This window comes from Podarcis filfolensis (genome assembly GCF_964270895.1).
Source record: "Podarcis filfolensis genome assembly, chromosome: 12".
Taxonomy (NCBI): Eukaryota; Metazoa; Chordata; class Lepidosauria; order Squamata; family Lacertidae; genus Podarcis; species Podarcis filfolensis.
This window is the reverse complement of record NC_139614.1, coordinates 36,264,243-36,284,936: the sequence shown is the minus strand read 5'-3', so window position 1 is coordinate 36,284,936 and position 20,694 is coordinate 36,264,243. Positions and strand designations below refer to the sequence as shown.

At 40.5% G+C, this 20,694-nt stretch overlaps 1 protein-coding gene across 1 annotated transcript in view; it reads left to right on the top strand.

Moving 5' to 3' along the window:
* Positions 1 to 20,694, top strand: part of DNAJC1 (DnaJ heat shock protein family (Hsp40) member C1) — a 74,267-nt gene that overhangs the window by 38,178 nt on the left and 15,395 nt on the right. The window contains exons 7-8 of the mRNA XM_083579782.1: positions 3,635 to 3,725; positions 7,371 to 7,537. Coding sequence (XP_083435908.1) covers positions 3,635 to 3,725; positions 7,371 to 7,537 — 258 coding nt within the window. The remainder of the gene's footprint in view (positions 1 to 3,634; positions 3,726 to 7,370; positions 7,538 to 20,694) is intronic.

Here is a 20,694-nt window from a genome sequence, read left to right as displayed (position 1 = left end):
ATGTGCCTAGAACAATGGGAGTTTCGAACGCTGGGTGTACATGGTTCTCTTCCTTTGTCCTTTAATCCCTGTGAGGTTGATTAGTCAGAGAGGCAGTGACTGGCCCAAGGTCCCCCATTGAGCTTCATGGCTGAGTGGGGATTTGAACCCTGATCTCCCAGGTCCTATTCCGACCCTTTAATCCCTACATTACCCTGGCTCTCTATCTCTTATCCATCTCTAACCCAGTATTTTGTACGCCGGTTCTCAACACTGTCTAGGGAAGTGTATTTCGCATCTCCTTGGAATCGTCTGGTGAATAATGAAAGCAAACCGCAACAATACAGAAGTTGCCCATCCTTGATCTACTGAAATGCATGGCAGAATGAAATGATGTAGTTGCCATGAAAGCAGCAGTGGATGTGGGAGAATCACAGTGATTGTTTTGAGTTGACATGTAAAAATGTGCATACAGTGGTGCCTCGCAAGACGAAATTAATTCGTTCCGCGAGTCTTTTCGTCTTGCACGGTTTTTCGTCTTGCGAAGCACGGTCCGTCGCAACTGCACCTCTTCAAGCGGCTTTAAGAAAAAAGGAAACAAACTCGCAAGACGTTTTCGTCCTGCGAAGCAACTCAAAAAATGAAAAACTCTTTTGTCTTGCGAGTTTTTCGTCTTCCGAGGCATTCGTCTTGCGAGGTACCACAGTATACCTAAACCACAGCTTGGTAGTAGTGCACAAAGCTTGCATGCAAAAGGCCTGAAACCCTGGATAGCTGCAGCCATGAGGTGCAGAGAATACTGAGCTATGCTGGCCAATGGTCTGGCCCATGTATAAGGCAGCTTCCTAATTCCCTGTGTATATTTTTATATATTATATAAATTCTGATACTTATCCGGAACAGAGAGAACATACATTCTTTTTCCATTTTGATTGCAAATTTAGGGTTATAGCTGCTTAGGTTCATTACAATAATTAATATGGATATCATGATATGATGATCCAGTATTAGTTTGTGAGTTCAGAGTCTCAGTAGAGAAGAGACACCATATTTTAACTGTCTTCTGCTTGATCAGAAGAAAGTGAAAAGATCCAGCTACATAAAACAAACAAAAAACATATTTTGCATTTGGTCACTTAACATGCCGTGGTGACCAGTCAAACTATAAGTGTATCACAATTATTTATTAGTGTTTGCCCGCTTTGACTACTGAAGATTCTGTTTGGTTTCCTCCTCCTCTCTGTCATTCTCGTCTGAGTCTCAGTTCCAATTGTTTCATGATTGACACGCCAGCAAGATTGACAGATACCCCTTAGAGTCTGATGTCTGGAGGTCGCATAAGCAATAATAGATTCTGTTCCAGATTTTAGCATCAAATATTGGCTTTTAGTGTCAAAGGGGTTAAAGTTAAATGCTGATTGACTGTGTCTAAGCTGAAGCCACAAGCAAAAAGCATCCATGGTATCTTGGTATTGTGCATTTGATGTAATCTCCGAAACACCATGTGGATGATTTATAAATGATCACATTTTGGTAAATTACTACTAAGTGAATAAAATGCAACACAATCAGGTGTCCTTGCACATGAGTGTGAAATAACTTTGATTGGAAAAGCCAGAAGTTATTATATAAGATAGTATCTATACATTTGTACATGTTTATGTACTTGAATCTGGAAAGGTCAAAATGCGTTTAGTTTTGTTTTTTAACTATGTAAAATACAGTGTATTTTTTAAAGTTTCCTGGGCTATTGCTTATATGTGCACATGATCAATTGATCTCTGAAGCCTCGAGCGTATACAGTGTCTTCATGAGATGAATTTATTGTGTTCACTTTGCACAGATAAGATATTCTGCAGTGGGAACGAACTAGATAGAATATCCCAGTTTATAGCCCATAGCAGCAAAACCTCTAATCCTCAATGGCAGAAACACTTCCCTGTTTCTTACTCTACCTTTACCCCTGCTCCCTGCTGCAAGATTGTCAGGTTAGCCTGATGACACATCATGCTTGAGCAGTATAAACCAGCATCTATTACGCTAATACACTTCACCCCCATGGCAAAGGAGTCCACAATGTTTTTGGCTGGCCTTGACAAAAGCTCACCTTCTGTGCAACTCTGTACATGTTTGCTTGTAAACAAGTCCTGCTATGTTCAATTGGGTGGGCCAGAAGAGCTTTTATTTTATTTCGTTATTTTTAAAACATGTGTGTGTGTATAGATCACTTTTTAAAAAGCAGTTTACAAAAATGCCCACAAGCAAGTCTTAATACAATTTATTTGTAAAGTTTTTTAAATTATTTCATTCTGCAATGTATCTAAAACAGAACAATTGTAACGGATGAAAATTAAAAGTTGACAAACAAAACTATATAATAGGAACATTGAATGAGTAGTTGCACATGAGTCAAAGTAAAGACTATCAACATTATCAGATCATGGAGTATTGTTCCTGAGTTTTCAGATCAGAGTTTTCTTTGTCCTAGAGAGCCAGTGTGGTGTAGTGGTTAAGAGCGGTAGTCTCGTAATCTGGGGAACCGGGTTTGCGTCTCCGCTCCTCCACATTCAGCTGCTGGTTGGGCCAGTCACACTTCTTTGAAGTTTCTCAGCCCCACTCACCTCACAGAGTGTTTGTTGTGGGGGAGGAAGGGAAAGGAGAATGTTAGCCGCTTTGAGACTCCTTAAAAGGGAGTGAAAGGCGGGATATCAAATCCAAACTCCTCTTCTTCTTCTTCCTAGATGGGCTACCTTCCCAAGTTGACAAGCCCCATTTGCCCCTCACTTCTCTCTACAGCCATAGCTGTCAACTTTTCCCTTTTCTTGCGAGGAATCCTATTCGGAATAAGGGGATTTCCCTTTAAAAGGGGAAACGTTGACAGCTATGCTCTACAGCACATACAGAAACTGCCCTCTTGGCCACTGGACCAACTATTCGTCTCATCCACTCAGTATGCCAGAGCCTGTAGCCTCATGCTGGGGAAGTCCCTAATTCACCAAGGGCTTGAGACCCATAGGCTACCCTCACTTAGTTTAACTGGCCAGTTGAAGCTGTTTCCCAGGGTGTGGCCATGTGTTAGGGGAGGGGTAGTACCTCTGGTGGGAGACGCATCATGCTCTTTCAGGGGTAGTTTGTCCACCTTTGGCCCCCACCCTGCACTTGGCTCTCACCAGTGGCTCCTACAAGCTGTCAGCATGCAATCAAATTATGTACTTCTGTAAAATACCTCACATTGATCTGTGCATTGAATTCACAGCAAATAAGCAACTGAGTTGGAATGGTGTCTTGTGGCAGCCATTGATAGCATGCATTTGCACACTGTAGGAAGCCAGCAAGGAACGTAGCATTTCAAAATCTGCAAACACAACATTTTTAATGATCTCAATTACATTTTCATGAGCGTTAACATGCTGCTCCAGTGCAACTTCTTCATAGTTCCGCTGTTTTGACTATGTCATGGTGCACAATTGTCATTCATGCTGTTTTCTCTCATGTGTAATGAATGTCACTATTTTAAATATTTGATTGAGTCAGCACAAGAATACCCACCCTCACCCAAAGTGATTAATTGATGGGGCTTGAATCTAATCATATAAAATGGTGTCATTGCAGCCAGCTGTTTTGAGATGCTAATATCACTACATTTCTTTTAAAGGATGCCAGACAACTGTATGTAGAATATAAAGAAGCAAAAATGAAGGAGAAAGAAGAGGCCCTGGCTAGAGCTGAACTGGAAACACTTCAGAGTAAGTTTTTATTTTTATTCACAGTCTTGATTACATATACCCATATATGACTGATGGCGGGGTGGGGTAAGATCACAGTTTTTCTCTCACAAATGTGTTCTCTGTGTTGCAGCAACTGCAGAAAACAGGATTGCTCTGAACCAACTTCACTGTAGTACGAAGTTGCTGCATAATAACATTTGGATTTCTGAATTCTCTGTAGAAATTTTAATGCATGCAAACCAACTGGTTGAGTAACAAATAACGTTGGGCAGAAATGCGATAGAAATAGTAATAATTTGCAAGAGAAAATACCTAAGAAGTCTGCAGTGAAATAGCAGACACCGAGAGCCTGCCTTGGTTTTGTGGCTGCCTGGAAATAATTCAAATAATTGGTGGTGCATTTTATAGCAGTTCCAAATTGGTTTGACTTCTAAGTATTCTAAAATGCACTCAAAATTATATGCACCTGCAGAAATTGTAGATGCAAAACTTATGAGGCAAAGCTGTGACCCCTTTGATATTTTGAATTAGAACTTGGAGAGACAACTCTCCTGACTGCTTAATAAGCATGATTAACTGTGATATATAACTTACCATCCCATTAGGAAAAGCTGTGACTAATTTACTTTTTTCATTACAATCCACACATTTTACAAATTTCGAGTTTTCAGTATTCCTGTGTATATTATTACCTTTTTGTGCTATTATACACTTTCCAGTTTGCTTCATTTTATGTCCATATTTTGACCCTGGAAAATACCTGTTTTCATCCTTTTCTGTTATAGGACAAACATTATGCAAAGTAACTTCAAATTGTAGCTGTCTAGTTAGCACTGTCCTGTGTGGCTTTCCCCCACAAAAAGTGAATGTTAATGTTTTTGTCCTGTATATAGTAGAAAGTAGGACATGAGGTTGATTTATTTGGAGGGATTTGCACTGGAGTCTGAGATAGCTTTAATTGGGTTAATGATGCTTATTATCTCAGCTGATAATGATAAAACAAATTGCATGGCATATGTTATTTATATAATTGCACAATCCCACCCAATTTTCCTCCAAGGAGCTCTGAATGGCTTACATATGACTCCCACAAACCCATTTTATCCTCACAAGAACCCTGTGAGGTTGGTTAGATGGAGGGATGAGTGTTGAAAGGTCATCCTGTGGCAGCTTCATGCCTGAGTGGGGCTTTGGGCTTTGGGTCTCCATGGTCTTAGTCTGACAATCGACCCACTGAGCCACATTGGCGGTCACTGCCAACTGTTTGAAAAGAACACTGGAAGAATGTGGATTCTTTAAAGCTTTTATTTAGAATTCCTTAAGAAATATTAGACGTTTAATTTACACATTTTCATATTATGGGTTTAAAACTTTTGTAAACTGAAAATCCCTAAATGCCCATTCCATTTATCCCTGTCTTCAGCTATAAAGAGTATATCATGCTTCATATTGAGCTATAGAATCCATTTACAGTGGTACATCCGGTTGCGGACAGGATCCGTTCCGGAGCTCCGGTCGGATTCCGAGGTTTCCGCAACCGGTGGGACCACTTCTGTGCATGCGGTAGAGCGCTTCTCCGCATGCGCACATGGCAAAACACTTCCGGGTTTGCCGCTTTCACAACCCAAAGTTTACGTTACCTGAAGGTAATGTAAGCCAAGATGCTACTGTATATCTCTTACTGTGAAGCCTATCTATTTAGAGTGAATCCTGCTCTGAACCTGAAAACCCATCCTGTGTTGTGTTGCTTGGGTATACTAGACCAGAGCATTATAGAATGGCTGTGTTTGGACATAACACTAAACTGGAGTTTCACATTATGTGAACCTTGGGCTTGTGAATTCTCTTCCTCTGGCAGGTTGTGAGGAGGAGCTTGGAAACCTATGCTTCTGATTTCAGTTAACTGCATTGTGATGCGTGGTATGGTTATCCTGGCAAATTCTGGTTAGTCTTAACTATGGATTAGGGAAACAAGCCAACTTCAAACCAACTTCATTTCTTGGTCCTCCAAACAGTGGGACTAACCACACTTCTGGGTTCAAACATACCCCACAAACTGTGGTTAGTTGAAAATGGAAGCAAAGGTTTTCAATATTTTGGGAAGTGGAGAGGGAGCACCCAGGTCTGAGTCTCATGCACATAACACAAAACTATGGTTTAATGTTACGTCCGAACACAACCATTGTTGTGTCATATATTAAAAGCTTTGTGTGCATCTCTCTCTCATATATATATATATATATATAAAACACAAAACATGGTTTAAAATAATAACATTTCCATTAATTACACGGGGGGGGGTATTATTATTCTGTTCTGATGATTGCTGCAAACTTGCCTGAGGACCATGTTTGAAAGGCTAGGTATAAGAATACTTAACATTTTTAAGGTGGTTTTGAGTGCTTCACACTCTTCTCAGACGTTACCTTCTTATCAAACCTTACAGTAATCCAGTAAAGATACATCTAAATTAATTCCATACTGCGGTTGGTAGATGTGTGTGAGTAAGACAACTAGATAGTTAGCTCTTGCCTTGATTCTCAGATAAATGACAATTTGCAAACGTTCATGATGTGGGTTTATTTTATTACCAAATGAGTGGTAATTGCAGGTATCAAGCTGTAAAAGAGAAAGTACAAATAAGCAATTTAACAATAAGCTGCCTCCCAGTTGTTCATCGTGTGAAAAGCTGTTGTGATATAAAAGAATGCTGCCATGGTTCCAAGAAAATTTGCTGTGAAACATTAACTCCCAAAAAGCACATTGCAAATCAAGGTACGAGGACTTTGACTATTCTAGTGAAATAAGCCCTCTGATCATTAAGGGAGCAATCCTAAGGCAAGATCCACTGGAAGGAACAGCTTAGGAGGCAACGGGTCTCTGGCCCAGCTGGCTGGTTCTGGGCTCAGCTCGCATTAATTCTCCAACCCTGGCTTGGCTGAGGATACGCTGGCATAACTTGCTGAGTTGGATGAGCCAAAACTGACTAAGCTGAAGCCAGTACAGTTGTACCTTGGAAGTCAAACAGCTTAGTTCTTGAACGTTTTGGCTCCCGAATGATCAAAACCTGGAAGTGACTGTTCCGGTTTTCGAACGTTCTTTTGGAAGCTTAATGTCCTATGGGGCTTTCGCGGCTTCCAGTTGGCTGCAGGAGCTTCCTGCGGCCTATCAGAAGCCGCGCTTGAGTTTTCGAACATTTTGGAAGTTGGACGGACTTCCGGAATGGATTCCATTTGACTTCCAAGGTGCGACTGTATAAGTCCTAAAAAGAGGGCATTCTGGGAGCATGGCATGGCAGCACCAAAGAGAGCCCATTCCTAAGGCCGTTCAGCTCAGACTTGTGAACTAGCGTCCTGGCATAAAACACTATTTTAAAGGCTTGTTTTCTATCTGCCAGGCTTAGGCAGAGAAGCAGCAGCATTCCCACTGCTGAACAGGGTTTGGTTCTGGTTACACCAGCTTAAGTTACCCCAGCTTGCTTTACACGCCAGCTTCTTGTGTGTTGGATTGCTCCCTGCATGTCTAAAATCCAAGTTGTAACCTCTTTTTTTGCAGCTGTGATCTATAAGCGTGACAACAGCTTTATAAAATGTGGGTGCAATAGGTGTTTAAATCATGCTTCTGGGCAGAGTTTGTGATTGTAGGTCTAATTTTGTTTTTCAGAGGAAAAGAAGCCTAAAGTCAAGAAACCAAAATCTGAATTTCCTGTATACACTGTGGCAGAGACAAATGCATTTATACCATCGTATGATCATGGCGCTTCAATTGAAGAGGTTGAAGAACAGTTGGATGATTGGTTGGAGGAAAGGAACAAATCGCTAAAAAGGAAGGCAAGCATATCTATTTTTCTAAAAATTAAATAAAGTGTTTCAAGTCCAGGCAAGAAATGGATTGCTCAACACTGTCTTGCCTTTCTGGACAAATCAATAAATACCAATAAAATAACAACAACAACATCTTCAGTAAAATAGTCTTAAAATTAGCAATTGAAAAACATGAACAGCCCCCTCAAATATTTTATTAAGGTGGGGCCAAAGGGACCTTGGCCCCTAGGAGTTGGCCCCTATGTGGCCATCCCATCGTTGCTAGTGTAAGGAAGTGTCTGCACCAATCTTTTCCCCCCCTAGGAGTAATAAATTGTGAGAGCAGTTGCTTTAAGTTTTGCAATCATACTCCTGATTACTGAGATCATGCTTTCCAGGCAAGGGAGGGACACAACGAAATGGTTTCTGCTTTCCGGGGGTGGGCAGGGGCGGTGAATGCGCTGATGGAACTAATTGCCATTGAATTGAGTTCGTTTTAATCATCGGGGAAAAGGCACTTAAACCCCAGTCCTATGCATTGTTTTGTTTTGTTATCTGGACTTGCGATTGTATTCGTTGTTGCATACTATATCTACATGTTAATTCGCCCACTGTTAAGAGTGTTGCACTTTAATGCATGCAAATTCTCTCCTTGTGTATGAAAATCCGTGCATGTTCTTGTGAGATTGGCTGTGCAAATGTAATTTCCCCCCTTCTCTCTCTCTCTCGCTCTCTCTCTCTCTCTCTCTTTTTTAAAATAACCTGATATACACATCAGGAAATGGGTCTGGTTTGCTCCAATAAGAGCTTGTTCCATTGGTCCTTTTGGCAGCTGTGTGCTAAATGTTCAAAGTTTAAATTTTTCAGTTTTCTGTATTCTGCAGTGCTTACATTAGATTTCCTCTTGTAAAGTTTTGTGGGTCGGAGGAGGGTCCTTGGCAGGGAGGAAGTGCAAGAGTGAGTGGTTTGTTTGACATTAGAACAAAAAACTCTTCAAAGTGGGCATTACTAAGACATGAAAGACAGATGGATTCGTAGGTGTGTGACTCTACATGAGCCTAATAAGGCAATTGTGATTGGCAGCAATTCATTTACCGCACATTGAGGAAGTGAGTCTTGGGCACGGCAGGGAAGCAAAAGTGACCATTATCTTGGATTTGCAGAGCGTATTGCCAGTTACCAATGCATGAAGGAAGCCCAAAATTTTACACATTTTAGAAACCTTCTAATGAACCATGTGATTTTTGTTGAGGGCTTTATAAGACTGTGGCATCTGCTGCTTTCCAGTGACCAGTGTTGCTCATCTGCAAAATGGAAACCTATTGAAATTCAAATTCATTTAAATGTGTGTGCCTATCCCACCAAATTCTACTCTGAGAAGGCCCACTGAAATTAATGGACCTGAGTTAGTCATGGCTATTAATTTCACTGTGTCTACTCATGAGTATGACTACGACTGGATGCAGCCCATGGTCAAACACCTGCAGTTGGTGGTCTAAGGGGACAGCTCTTTGCTTTTATGTGAAACCCGCAAGAATCTCTTGGCAGAGCTTGCTTGTTCGTCCGCATTGTATTTTCTCGTTCGTTTAAATACGTTTGAGTTGCTGGCATCGTCACAGAAATAGCAATCAAAACAGTGAGAATGTGTTCAGCTTGAATCCCAGATCAGGTTTGCCAAAACATGCTCCCTCTCTTCTCTGACTCCAGTTAATAATATGGTGGCTCCTTAGATGGACAGCGGGAAGGTATACAATTAAATGGCAACAGAGTAATATGATAGGTGTCTTAATAGTATAGACAGAGCAACAAACCCATTTGATGAAGCAGGCAAGACAATGACATTTATATCTCTAAGTATCCCTTAAACCCTAGCAACAGCCTTTCCACAATACCATTCAAAGAGAAACCTGGCCGCAGATAAATACTAAGTAGAAGCTCACTCCAAACAAGGTGAGCTGCCTGTCCTTGCCTTCTCTGAACTAGAGCTAAAGAAAATCCCAAAGTAATTGTCTAGTGCACACGCAGCAGAGGAAACAAAATTGTACGTGATCAGACACCACCACCCTTTAGAGAGCTTCCCAAAAACAATACATTACCCTAGAAGAAGCATCTTGCAAAACGAAATCATTTCTAGTTCACCATCAATGTGTTCAGTTTGTTACAGCTCTTGTCTCACTTACCCTCTCAAAAGGGTGTCATTGTCGCTTGCGAGGGAAGTTGCTTGTTTTTGAAAAGGGCGGGTTTTTCAGAAACTTTAAAATTAAGCCAAGTCCAAATAACATTTTTGGATTATGAAAAAGTGAAATGCTTAGAGATAAGGCATCCTTTCCCCAATATACATGTAACATATCTCCTTCCTCTCTGCAGTACTTGCATAGCACAAGACTCTTATTCTCAGGGTCGTGAATTCAAGCCCTGTGTTGGGCAAAAGATTCCTTAATTGCAGGTGGTTGGACTAGATGGGCATCGTGGTTCCATCCAACTCTACAATTCTATGATTCTATGAAAATGTTCAGTGAAACCTGTCAAACATGAAAAGACATGCTCAGCACGTAGGATAGGATATTCAGCGCTCAGGCATGGCCAGAAATTGATAACTCAAAGGAATTGCTAGTTAATGAATATCTAGCCCTCAACTTTTGTAGGACAGAGCGAACTAAAATTCCACGCTGAATAACTGTTTGTGGGTTATTTTTAGCCAAAAGTTTTTGTATAGTCTAAAGGTTGAACCAAGTTTCAAACTTAGAAAAGCCATTATATAGGTAGTGCTCCTTTTGGCTAAACAATAGCGAGCCATCTGCATATTCCTGCATTGCAGACTAGATGGCCGTTGGGGTCCCTTGCAACTCTACAATTCTTTTATTGTATTACACTTAAAACTACCTGAAAATAATGAATCCTGAGTTCTTGAAATTATTTTATTACATTTTAAAATTCTGCTTTTTCTACAAGGAGCTTGTGGTGGCCTAAGAGGCCTCACCCAACCCAAGTGCCTTCCCCCCACTCTTCAACAAGCCTATGAGATAGGTCAGGCTGAGAGAGGGCAACTGGCCCAGGGTCACCCAATGAGCTTTTTGACTGAGTGGGGATCCTTTTTAGACGTAGTCCAGTACTCTGGTCACTACACCACCCTGGCAAGGAATCAGTTTGCCTTGGTCAGTCCTGTATGTTAATATGAAACCACAAAATAAATTAAATTATTTGGAGGTGATGTTGCCACCTGTCTTGTTGTTGAAGAAATGCCATGCTACAACATAGCTAGGTGAAACTGAGTTAAAAACTGAAGGGATAAATCTCTCTTGAGTCTCTTGTCCAGCCTTCTTCAAAGTGTGCCCTCCAAATGCTGCTGGATACCACTCTTATATCCCTGATCTGACTTGTAGTCTGAAATAACTGTGGGGAGGAATCAGGTTGAAGAAGGCTATTCTAGTGGTGATGGGGCAGGGCAGGGGAAGGCTGGTGCCAGCATTCAGAAAAGAGTTTCCAAAGGAGGAATAAACCACTCTAGGTCCTCAGCTTTCCCAAAAGCATTTCTGTGTCTGTTCAGCTACTCAGTTTAGAGATCTTAGTTGATAAATCTTATGAGTTTTAGTTGGCCAATCAGTTGATTAAATCACATATATTTGCATATGAATAAAAAATACTTCTGACATGGGAGGAAACACATTTCCCTTGTTTTTCGATGATATTTACATGTATCACAGCAGGTAGTGTCTCAACTACCTGCATTTCCTCACGGATGAGAGGCAAATTCCTCTTCTGAGATGATGTCTGAAACATGTATGCTCCTTTTAAAAATTATGCTCATGCTAGCACATGGAAGTTTTTTTCTTTTTCTATTTGTTTGAGTCTCATTAATTCCTTTATTTTGTTTTTTTACAAAAACAACCCCTGTAGCTTCATTTATAGTAGATATATTTGAAACTAATGGTAGGTGTTGCTAAGGCTCAGAACTCTTTCCTCTGGGCCTTCTAAACTATTCCAGCTGTGTTTGTGTATTGTGATCTTTCTGGTCAATCCCGTAGTACGGGGCCTGACTTGTGACTTTTAAATATTTGCACTCACCTGAAATTATTTTCTTCCTTCCCCCTACTTATGCCCGGAATTCATTTTATGGCATGTGATGACCTTCATTATTTGCAGTCTTTTTATTTTATGTTAGTACTTTTCCTCCTTGAAAGTCAGACCTGTTTATCATTGCTTTTGAAGGGTACAAAAGCATTTGTGCAAATGTATGTGCAATACTGGACCAAAACAGGAAGGAGTTTGTGCCCTATTCTTTTTTAAAGTATAGCCTGAGTCATGAACATGGAGATGGTTTTGCAGGTGTGTGTGTGTGTGTGATGGATGAGAAAGAGGAAGAGGATATGAGAAGAAATTAGACACTTTGTGGGAACCTCATCAGGCCTTCTCACTTCTTGGCTTTTGCTGTTAAAACCTTTAAAAGAAAACAAACACTCGGGCTTTTACTTAATTAAATTGCTGATTTCCCTCTCGGCTTGCTGCTGCCATATATGTGCATGTTGCTTTTTTTTGTGTTGCTGTTAAATTTTGATTTTGTGTTTTATTTATTGCAAGTTTGTACATTGCCTCAGGCAACTTGTCGCTAAGCATAATGTAAATTTGAAAGCTTGGACCAGGAACTCCTAGTCTCTTTCTAATGTGATGATTGAAAGAAAGGTGATTTCAGAGGGTTTGGGTAAGGATGTGAACCCTCCCGATTGTGCCTGTTTCCTGCATTTGAGCAGCCAGTCAATAGGTTCTGCCTGATTTCCCCCCACCATTTGCCCATCCTAGTACTTCATGTTCTGCAGAGTACCCGCAAACATCTCACCTCACTGTCAAGCAGTTTCAGGATAAACAGCAATGCTCCATTTTTATTAAGTGCTGTGGGTGCCTTTGCAAGATTCAGAGATGCCATCAGTAGGTTCATGAAGAATTAAGTGAAGTTTCCATTGCAGAAAGCTTTTGGATTGATCTCAAATAGTAATCCCTAGTTTAAAACTACCACATATTTCAGAGAGTCTTCAGTGGGTTGGTTTTTCTCTGTTTTGGGCTGAAAAAAGTCTGGCTGTCTTCCAAACTGAGCTCAATATGGAATCTCTATGTGTATCTAGTGATTATTATAACATCATTGCCATGCTAGATTTTGGATATTCTGTTTTGACTTGGATTTAAGAGTAGGGTTTTTTAAAGAGCAGTTTATAGCATCCCATAATATGTAGATGTAGGTCTGCCAAGGTCAGTCAGTGCTTTCTTGCCGGTTTAAAAAAAAAATTATTTGTTAACTAAATAATTCACTAACATAAATATAAAACATCAGAAACACTAAACCATTCTTATGCTGACTTTTTTCTTTCAAGTAAACAGATAACAAGCAGTTAGTTTATTTTTGGCTGCAAGTTGTGTGTTTCGCTTCTTAGCTCCACCAAATCAAATTGATGATGATCTAAGGGTAGATGTTACAAATGACACAGAGTTGCTGCTGAAAAGGTCCTTGTTTTTATAATCCAGCCAATGAAGATTCCACCTTCTTACATTTATGCCTGTAAGGTCTGTTGGGTCCCTTATGCTCCACCTCAACTACTGAGATCTTTGAACTCTACCAGGGACTGAGCCTTTAGTGTGACAGATCCTGCCCCATAGCACTCCTTGCCGGTTTGGCAGAAGTAATCTCTTCTTCCTTTCAAGAGCTGTGCTGTTCAGACAGGCCTTTGGAAAATGTTTTTTTTAAAAAAACCGACTGTTCTTTACTGTGTTTTTATTGCTGTTATTGTAGTTGTATGTTATAATGCTACACACAGCCCTGCTATACATTTTATGTATATATTATAAAGTTTATAAATATTTTAAGTAAATAAATAAAATACATTTCCTATCTTCCATCATGGAGCCCAAGGCAGCACACATGTGGTTTATATAGCTGGCAGGTATTGTCTTCTGTGACCTTGTTTAGTTCTTCTTTTTTATTTTAAAGCCATTCAGACAAGTAGCCATCACCACATCCTATGGGAAATAAATTTATTTTGTGGGATGTGAATGTTTCATTTTGGTGGTGTTGAACTGACGTGGGCGATGTTGACTTTTTCTTATGGGAGAGTGAGCATGACTTACCAGAACTTGTGCATTTTGAAAATATTGCTCTTGCTATAGCCTACCCGCACCTTCCTTACGACAGGCCAAACACAATGCAACCTATAGATTATTTGATCTGCATGCCTGAGTGTCCTATAATCAAATTTACTAAAGAGTATTTCACATCTTTTCTGAATTAAAACAATTGCCTGGAAGCTAATCAGAAATAAATGAGTTAATGCTTTCTGCTAAGTGCTACCAATTATATTGGCCTTTCAATTAAAAATTGCCTTTTAATTTCTTTTCCTTAAAATTGACTTGAGTATTTATGAACTATTTCTAATTGTGATGCTTTCTTTCCTCTTGAGCACTTGGTGCAGCATCAGGAATTTATGATTTGCAGAACAATAGGAGACATCTCTCTACATTGTTGTTGTTTGCAAAATACAGCATACACTCCAATCTATATACAAATAGATTTATGCCTTTAATGTTTTGAAAGTGAAGAAAATAACATTGCTCTATCCACTATTGTATGAAAAACGTGCTGTTAGCACTAAATAATAGCCACTTCAAAAGCTGCTTATATTTTGAATTTTTCCACAGTAAATTTGGCTCCCAAAGGATTTCTTGTGACTTGAAGCACTGAAACCACTTTTATGGCTCTGTGCTCATACTAGAACCCAGCCCTAACACCCATACATTATTCCAATCCTTCTTCTGGCTATGTAAAGCATTTTCATGGCACAGGGGGAAGGGAGCTGCTTACATTTTGCATTTTAATGCAAAAGGAGTTAAAGAATAGTTAAGTCCAAGCTGAACTACTGTTTCTTTGATGGACATAGCCAGGCTAAAATGGTGATGGGGAGAGGTGTGCCTGGTATGGTCTATTGGAGGAGAGGCAGACAGCAATGAATATAATTGTTTTGTGCTGAACAACTGACAGGCCATGTGAAGCACAAGATATAGGTGAGGTCATTTTTTTTTTTACTGTTTTTGGTCGAGATCAGAAAACTTCAGGGAAGTTTTTAATCTGTGATATTTTAGTGTATTTTTGGTTTCTATGGAAGCCGCCCAGAGTGGCTGGGGAAACCCAGCCAGATGGGCGGGGTACAAATAATAAATTATTATTATTATTATTATTATTATTATTATTATTATTATTATATATTGAAGATCCATCGATAATGCCAGGCTAATGTAAGCTGAACCTTACGGCATGCTCAGTATGTAAGGCTACCTAGAAACTAAGTTTGTGTTTTGTTTTCATCTTGCTATTCACTATTTCTCTTGCTCCCTGCCTTATACTGGAGGTTGTCTGGATGCTTTTGATCACTAGGGTTGACCTTTCCCAAGCTAGGAACTCCAGCAACATGTTCCAAGGTTTGTGCAACTGGGAATAAGGCAAGGACAGAGGCCGGCTCTTGCATCCAGCAGCAATCTGCTGGTGGCTTCCCAAGTCCCAGGATGAAAGCTTGAAGGCACCCCAGTGGCTTAGAGGTTTATGAGCTTAGATGGTGGTACTATACACACAGGTCCCACTCTCTGAACTCAGTGTGTTCATAGGAAATTGTTCACTAGGTGAGCATTTGTATAACGAGCTGGTGCTTTCCATTATTTCATATGGGGACATTTCTAATCCATGATTTGTCTGTTCTCTCTCTCCTTTCCTCCATGCTTTCTGCTGAAAACTGCAGCCAATCAGCAGAAGCCAAACAAAGGAAAAATTGGTTTTTCTGACCCCTCTTGCTCCTTGATTTGTCCAGTCTCTCCCCCCGCCCCCACCTTCTTCCTTAAATGGCAGGTGCAGGCAGATGACTCCATGACACCAAGTCCTGGTATAAAATCCTCACTGTGTGAAACCACGTCATCCGTGTCTGGATTCCTAGGACTTTCAAACAGTAGCTAGTTAGTATGAATCATTTCAGAGCCTTTTGGTGAAAACAAACAGATAGCATTTGCTTCTTTTTTTAAGTGGTGACAGTAATACATTAACATTGGCTGGTTTGGGCTTTTGAACTGCATCCAAGCACCAACATGTTGAACTTGTGAAACAATTTTGAAGATTGTTGCATCTTTTTTAAAAAAGTAACACTGCGAGTTCATAAATGTTTCCAATAGGACATGTAGATTTTTGTATCTGTGCTTTGGTATGTATGCTGTGGCTCTGCATAGATCTTTATATTGCTACCTTTTACTCTCTCTTTTTTATTATTTGTTTCCATTTAGAATAAATTATGACAGAGTAATTTAAAATAGCAGTTACGAGATCAGAAATCAGTGAGTTACGTTTTAAATTAATCTGAAAATAATACTTTATTCTTCTAGAACCGTATCTGAATTTAGCCAATTTTTTTTCATTCTTGCTATAATAAGCATCTTTACCGTATATGAAAAATGAGGGTTTGTGAAATAAATACCAAGGTATAATTTTGTTGCTTGCTAGCTAGTGTGTAATGTCCTCTGCAATTCTGAGAATATGAAAATGGTAAACAGGGGTGACTAATTTAGCACAGCAAAGACTTGCCTGGTTAATAATTTGCACAACTGGGCTTTCTTTGTGATCCTAATAAATCTATATATGTTCTGGTTCTTCCTACTGATAGCCTTTTTGTCATCTGCCACATGCATATCAATTGTAGCTGACTTGGATGAGGTTTAAGAACAAGATGAATGAGTTGCCAAGGGAATCTGGCCTTAGGTTTTTTGTGGGGTTTTTTTGGAAATTAGTTTTGTCTCAGGACTACAGCAAATACTGAGAATGAGCCAGGACTAAATAAAGCATGCGTATAAAATTGGACCAGTGCAAATATAATTGTGGACACACTATAGATCTGGATAATATTACAAGGGCAATGATTATCAACATTATAAACAGTTGCCATCAACGAAAATGCTGTAATAGGCTTATTCTACATAATTGAAAACAACTACTATAAATTAATCTGGCCAACATTGTAAAGTATTCAGAAACAGCATGGCTCAGAAATAAGCGTCTTAATTACGCTCTGTCTTGAGACTTGGTGGGGATACTCAGGAGATAGGAATGTCAGAATTGATATGTACTTAATTGGCCTAATTAATAATAGCCTCAAAGTAAAAAAAATGTGACTGCAATGCCTGCTTTAATAGATTAAAAAGAAGCAGGATTTTCCTCATAGAAACTGTATTCACATCAATCATGTTTGTTGTACCAATCTAGATCAAACATGACTAAATGGGAGATTTTTATGCCGCAATGTCACAGGCAGTTTAGGCTGCCTGGTTAGATTGGGATAAGGTTGTGGATAGCTGGAAAGTAGCTTGAGTGACAGAGAAAGCAATAATTCTCCATCTCACTAGAGCTGGATGAGTTCTTTATGCTGTCGTAATCCATTGCTTATTACTTGTTTGGGATTCATATTCATATTCTCTCTTCCTCTTTCCCCACTGCTTCTTTTAAAAGGAAAGAACAGGGTGGGTTTTTCATGCAGACCCTGTTATGTTATTAGCCAGTTTTGTTCTAGTACTTGCAAATTTGTATATTAAAAAATGCTTGCTAAATTGTACCTTTCAGGGGAGGGCAGGTATAACATCTGTGACAGTGAAAGATGCTGTACATAGCCAGGACTGGCAGGGATTGCTGAGTGTAGCCTTTGATCCACGCTGCCTAATAAAGGATTGCTGGGCCAGTGGCGAACTGGGAGGGGCACGGGAGGGTTAGGTAGAGATCTAAGCTGCTTTAGTGCACACCTTCAAAACGTGCACTGAAAACATCAAACCCATGCAGGTATACCTGTCAAGTAGCAATGATTACCTGCCTCTTTGGCAAGCGTACCTGTATGAAGAAGGCATGGGCTTGATCTTCTCTGTGTCCATTTGCACAACGCCGTGTACACGCTCCCTGTGAAGTATGTACTTCACAACACCAAAGAATATAGGAAGTGACACTAGGCTGCTGGATTGCGTGTTCAAGTCCATGGAGCAGAATCTCATACAACCAAGAGCAGGCACTTACTGCCAAAAAACTTCACAAGAAATCTGGTAAAAAGGATCGGTGGGGTGATTTTTACGTGGAAATGCAGTAGAAGGAAGAGGTTCCTGGACCCTTTCCTCCTCTCCTTTCCTGCAGCACTTTCAGCTTCATTCGAATCACTTTTCTGCTATGTAGAGGAGGGCTATATTAACTACCTACTTTCCCGCTTTGGACCTGCGCCCCCCCCCCAGGCTAACAGGCATTTGGTAGCAACTTAGATTTGAAGACTCAGATCTGCTGTTGCTTGTAGCTTCTTCCTGATAGCCCTGTGCATCTGCTTTGGATAAAACATGAGTTCCAAGGCAAAGCAAGCTGCTTCTTAGGTATTTGGATCATGTCTGAACCTCAGCAACTGATCTGCAAGTGGTCGAAACCAAAGCAGACTGCTCCCAAATCCTTGGACCTGCTTTAGTGGGTAGTTTGCTGCTGTAAGCCCCACTCAATGCATTTTTCTAAAACTTCCTGCAATCATTCCATAAAAGGAAAATAGCGGAGAAGGGAGGGAGAAAAGCGGGGTGTAGTTTTGTGAGTGACGGCTCTGACTTAAATCAGGGAATGACTTCACCAGAACTCTCCAATCACCATGCTTTGGGGGAGGGATACTGAAGAGTAACATATTGGGAAAGCATTCTGTTTTTTTGCTGCCCTTTGCTTGTTAACACTCTTAAGAACAGCAGCAGGGTTTGGAGAAGTTGGTGGTTGTGTTTTGCTTGTGCAATCTTCCCTTGTTCCAATCCTTGCATTACTCTTCCTGTTGTCTGTGGCTGCCTAGAGCATTATGCCCATCTCTCATTCTGGCCTTAGTGGCATTTGACTGAGCTTGCATTAATTGTCGGTCTCCGTGTGTCTGTGAATGTATGTTATTAGTATAGCATCTGTCTGTTTCTGTGTTCTTTTTGTGGCTGTCTGTCTCCCTGCCTCTCACACACTCTCCAGTGCTGTTACAGAGCGCAATTGCACCAAATGGCACTAAATCTCTGGATAGAATAATATTTTCAATAAAAGTTTCACCTATCTCAGGTTTTTGTTGGGAAAACTCAGGTTGCCCACAAGGCAATTTCTGGGAGGCAGTAGAGTTGGCGACATCAGTTCTCACGCAACCCATCAATGTTTAGATGAGCTACACACACACACACACACACACACACACACACACACGCAAACACACACACACCTGTGCACCTGAAATTTGGCTCTGTCTTCTCAAGATATGCCTATGCCTGTGCACCCACATCCACCCATATTCTGTCTCAAATTTAAAACATTGGTTGATTTATCCATTGTAACCAGCAGACAATATATCTGAAGGGCCTGAAAATGAAACAATGCAAGAAGTCACGTGCAGTGTCAGCCTACAGCTCTGAACTGAGGTAATCCACTATCTGAAGTGGATTCCAAACTGATTCCTGCCCTGATCACTTTGTTTCATAATGGAATCAGGAAAAGAGCTGATGGATCAGTATTCTCTCCCCCCCACCTGTCCCTTGCACCACCTTTAAGTGAAAGCTAAATCTCAGCATTTTGATTCTGAGTCCCATTTTCAACTCCTGTGCCTGTTTGGTTCATTGATGGCATATGCACACCTCGGCTAGTGTATTCAGAGGAACTATTGCGAGCATTAGGTGGCAGAAAAGCACAGTCAGTTGTTGGTTTCACTTCTGTGCAGTAGCTATATGCTAGAATTACTTTGTTCAGCTACTGAATATCCTGACTGCTGCATCGAGTGGAATTTAGAACTACTATTTTTAATTCTGTACTTGCTGCTTGTGCTTTTAAGGTCCCCCCAAAGCAAAAGGCACCTCCAAATCTCAAACAGAATAAAAACCAAAACACTGAACTTGAACATTTGGGGGGGAGTACAATACCATTTTCTTTAAAATCTCCTGCAGAAGTTTAAACATATATCAGTGGCTTTGGAAATATCTTCGGAGACATCTGCTGAAGTTGCTGGCTGCTTGCTTTTGCTTTGCAGCACAGGAACTTCCCCGGCCTGGTGATTTGGTTTCGCCTGCATTCAGGGGAATCCTCATTTGGCTCTGGAGAATTGGGTCCAAGGCAGAGCTGCTGGCTTTTCCCTTTCCTTTTTTCAAAGTGTAGGAGGAAGTCTGCCCCAAAGCAACTTGTACGGAGGCTGCTGTTTTCATCTGAACACACAGCTTCTGGCTAATTGCCCCTGAGGGCATGCTTAGCAGCAGACATAAGCTATGCCTGGCCTGGTCCCACCCCCTGCCCACAAGGCCTCCCTTGGATTGTTGCTGGTGGTCATCCTGTCAAGTCAAGCAAGCCTCCTCATAATGCCATTGTGAAGTGGGCTTTATTATCGCTGCTTAAATGGGAAGAAGGCCCAGGCACCATGGATGCCTGTCTTTTTCCAAGGTTAAACACCAAGACAAATTCCAGGTGTCTTTCCTGTTTTGGCAACACTGCTAATCCCGGTATCATTCTGCACCCTTTGATACTATTGTCTCGTGTTAGAAGTGTATATACAATAGTACACTCTCTTAATGCATATTTCCAGTGTATTAAAAACATCTAAACGATTCCTTATGAAATCTCAATTATAGCCCTGTGCCTCCTTCCTCCTTTGGTCTCCTGCTCATTTGGCCTCCTGGATTTTATTCGTCTGCCTGCAGTGTAAATAAAACCATGCACTGCACCATCTGTCAGCAGAGTGGATGGTTTTTAAACAGTAGCAAAGTGAAGTTTGGCAGCTTACTTTGATTGGAGATTTTATTTTAAAAATCAATCAAACTTTATTTTTTGAATTTTGTATCAACTTTGGACCTCTTATGTTTCTTAGTCTGGGATAATCCTGGTGGTGGGGTTTTCATAATAAACATTTTATTTTATTAAAATAGTTCATTTCTGGAATCCCAGTAGAGCTTGTACAGTCATTGTGAAGCTTTCCCCATAATTGTATTTCCATACTAAAAAAAGTCTTAACCTGATGAATTTCTGCCTCCCATACAGTTATTAAAGTCACAAGAACCTTGTCTCCCCACCCCACGCCAGTGCTAAGCCTAAACCAAAACATAGGCTATCCCTTTAAACACAGAGACTTCCATGTAGTTCATTGAACTGTAAATTAACTATA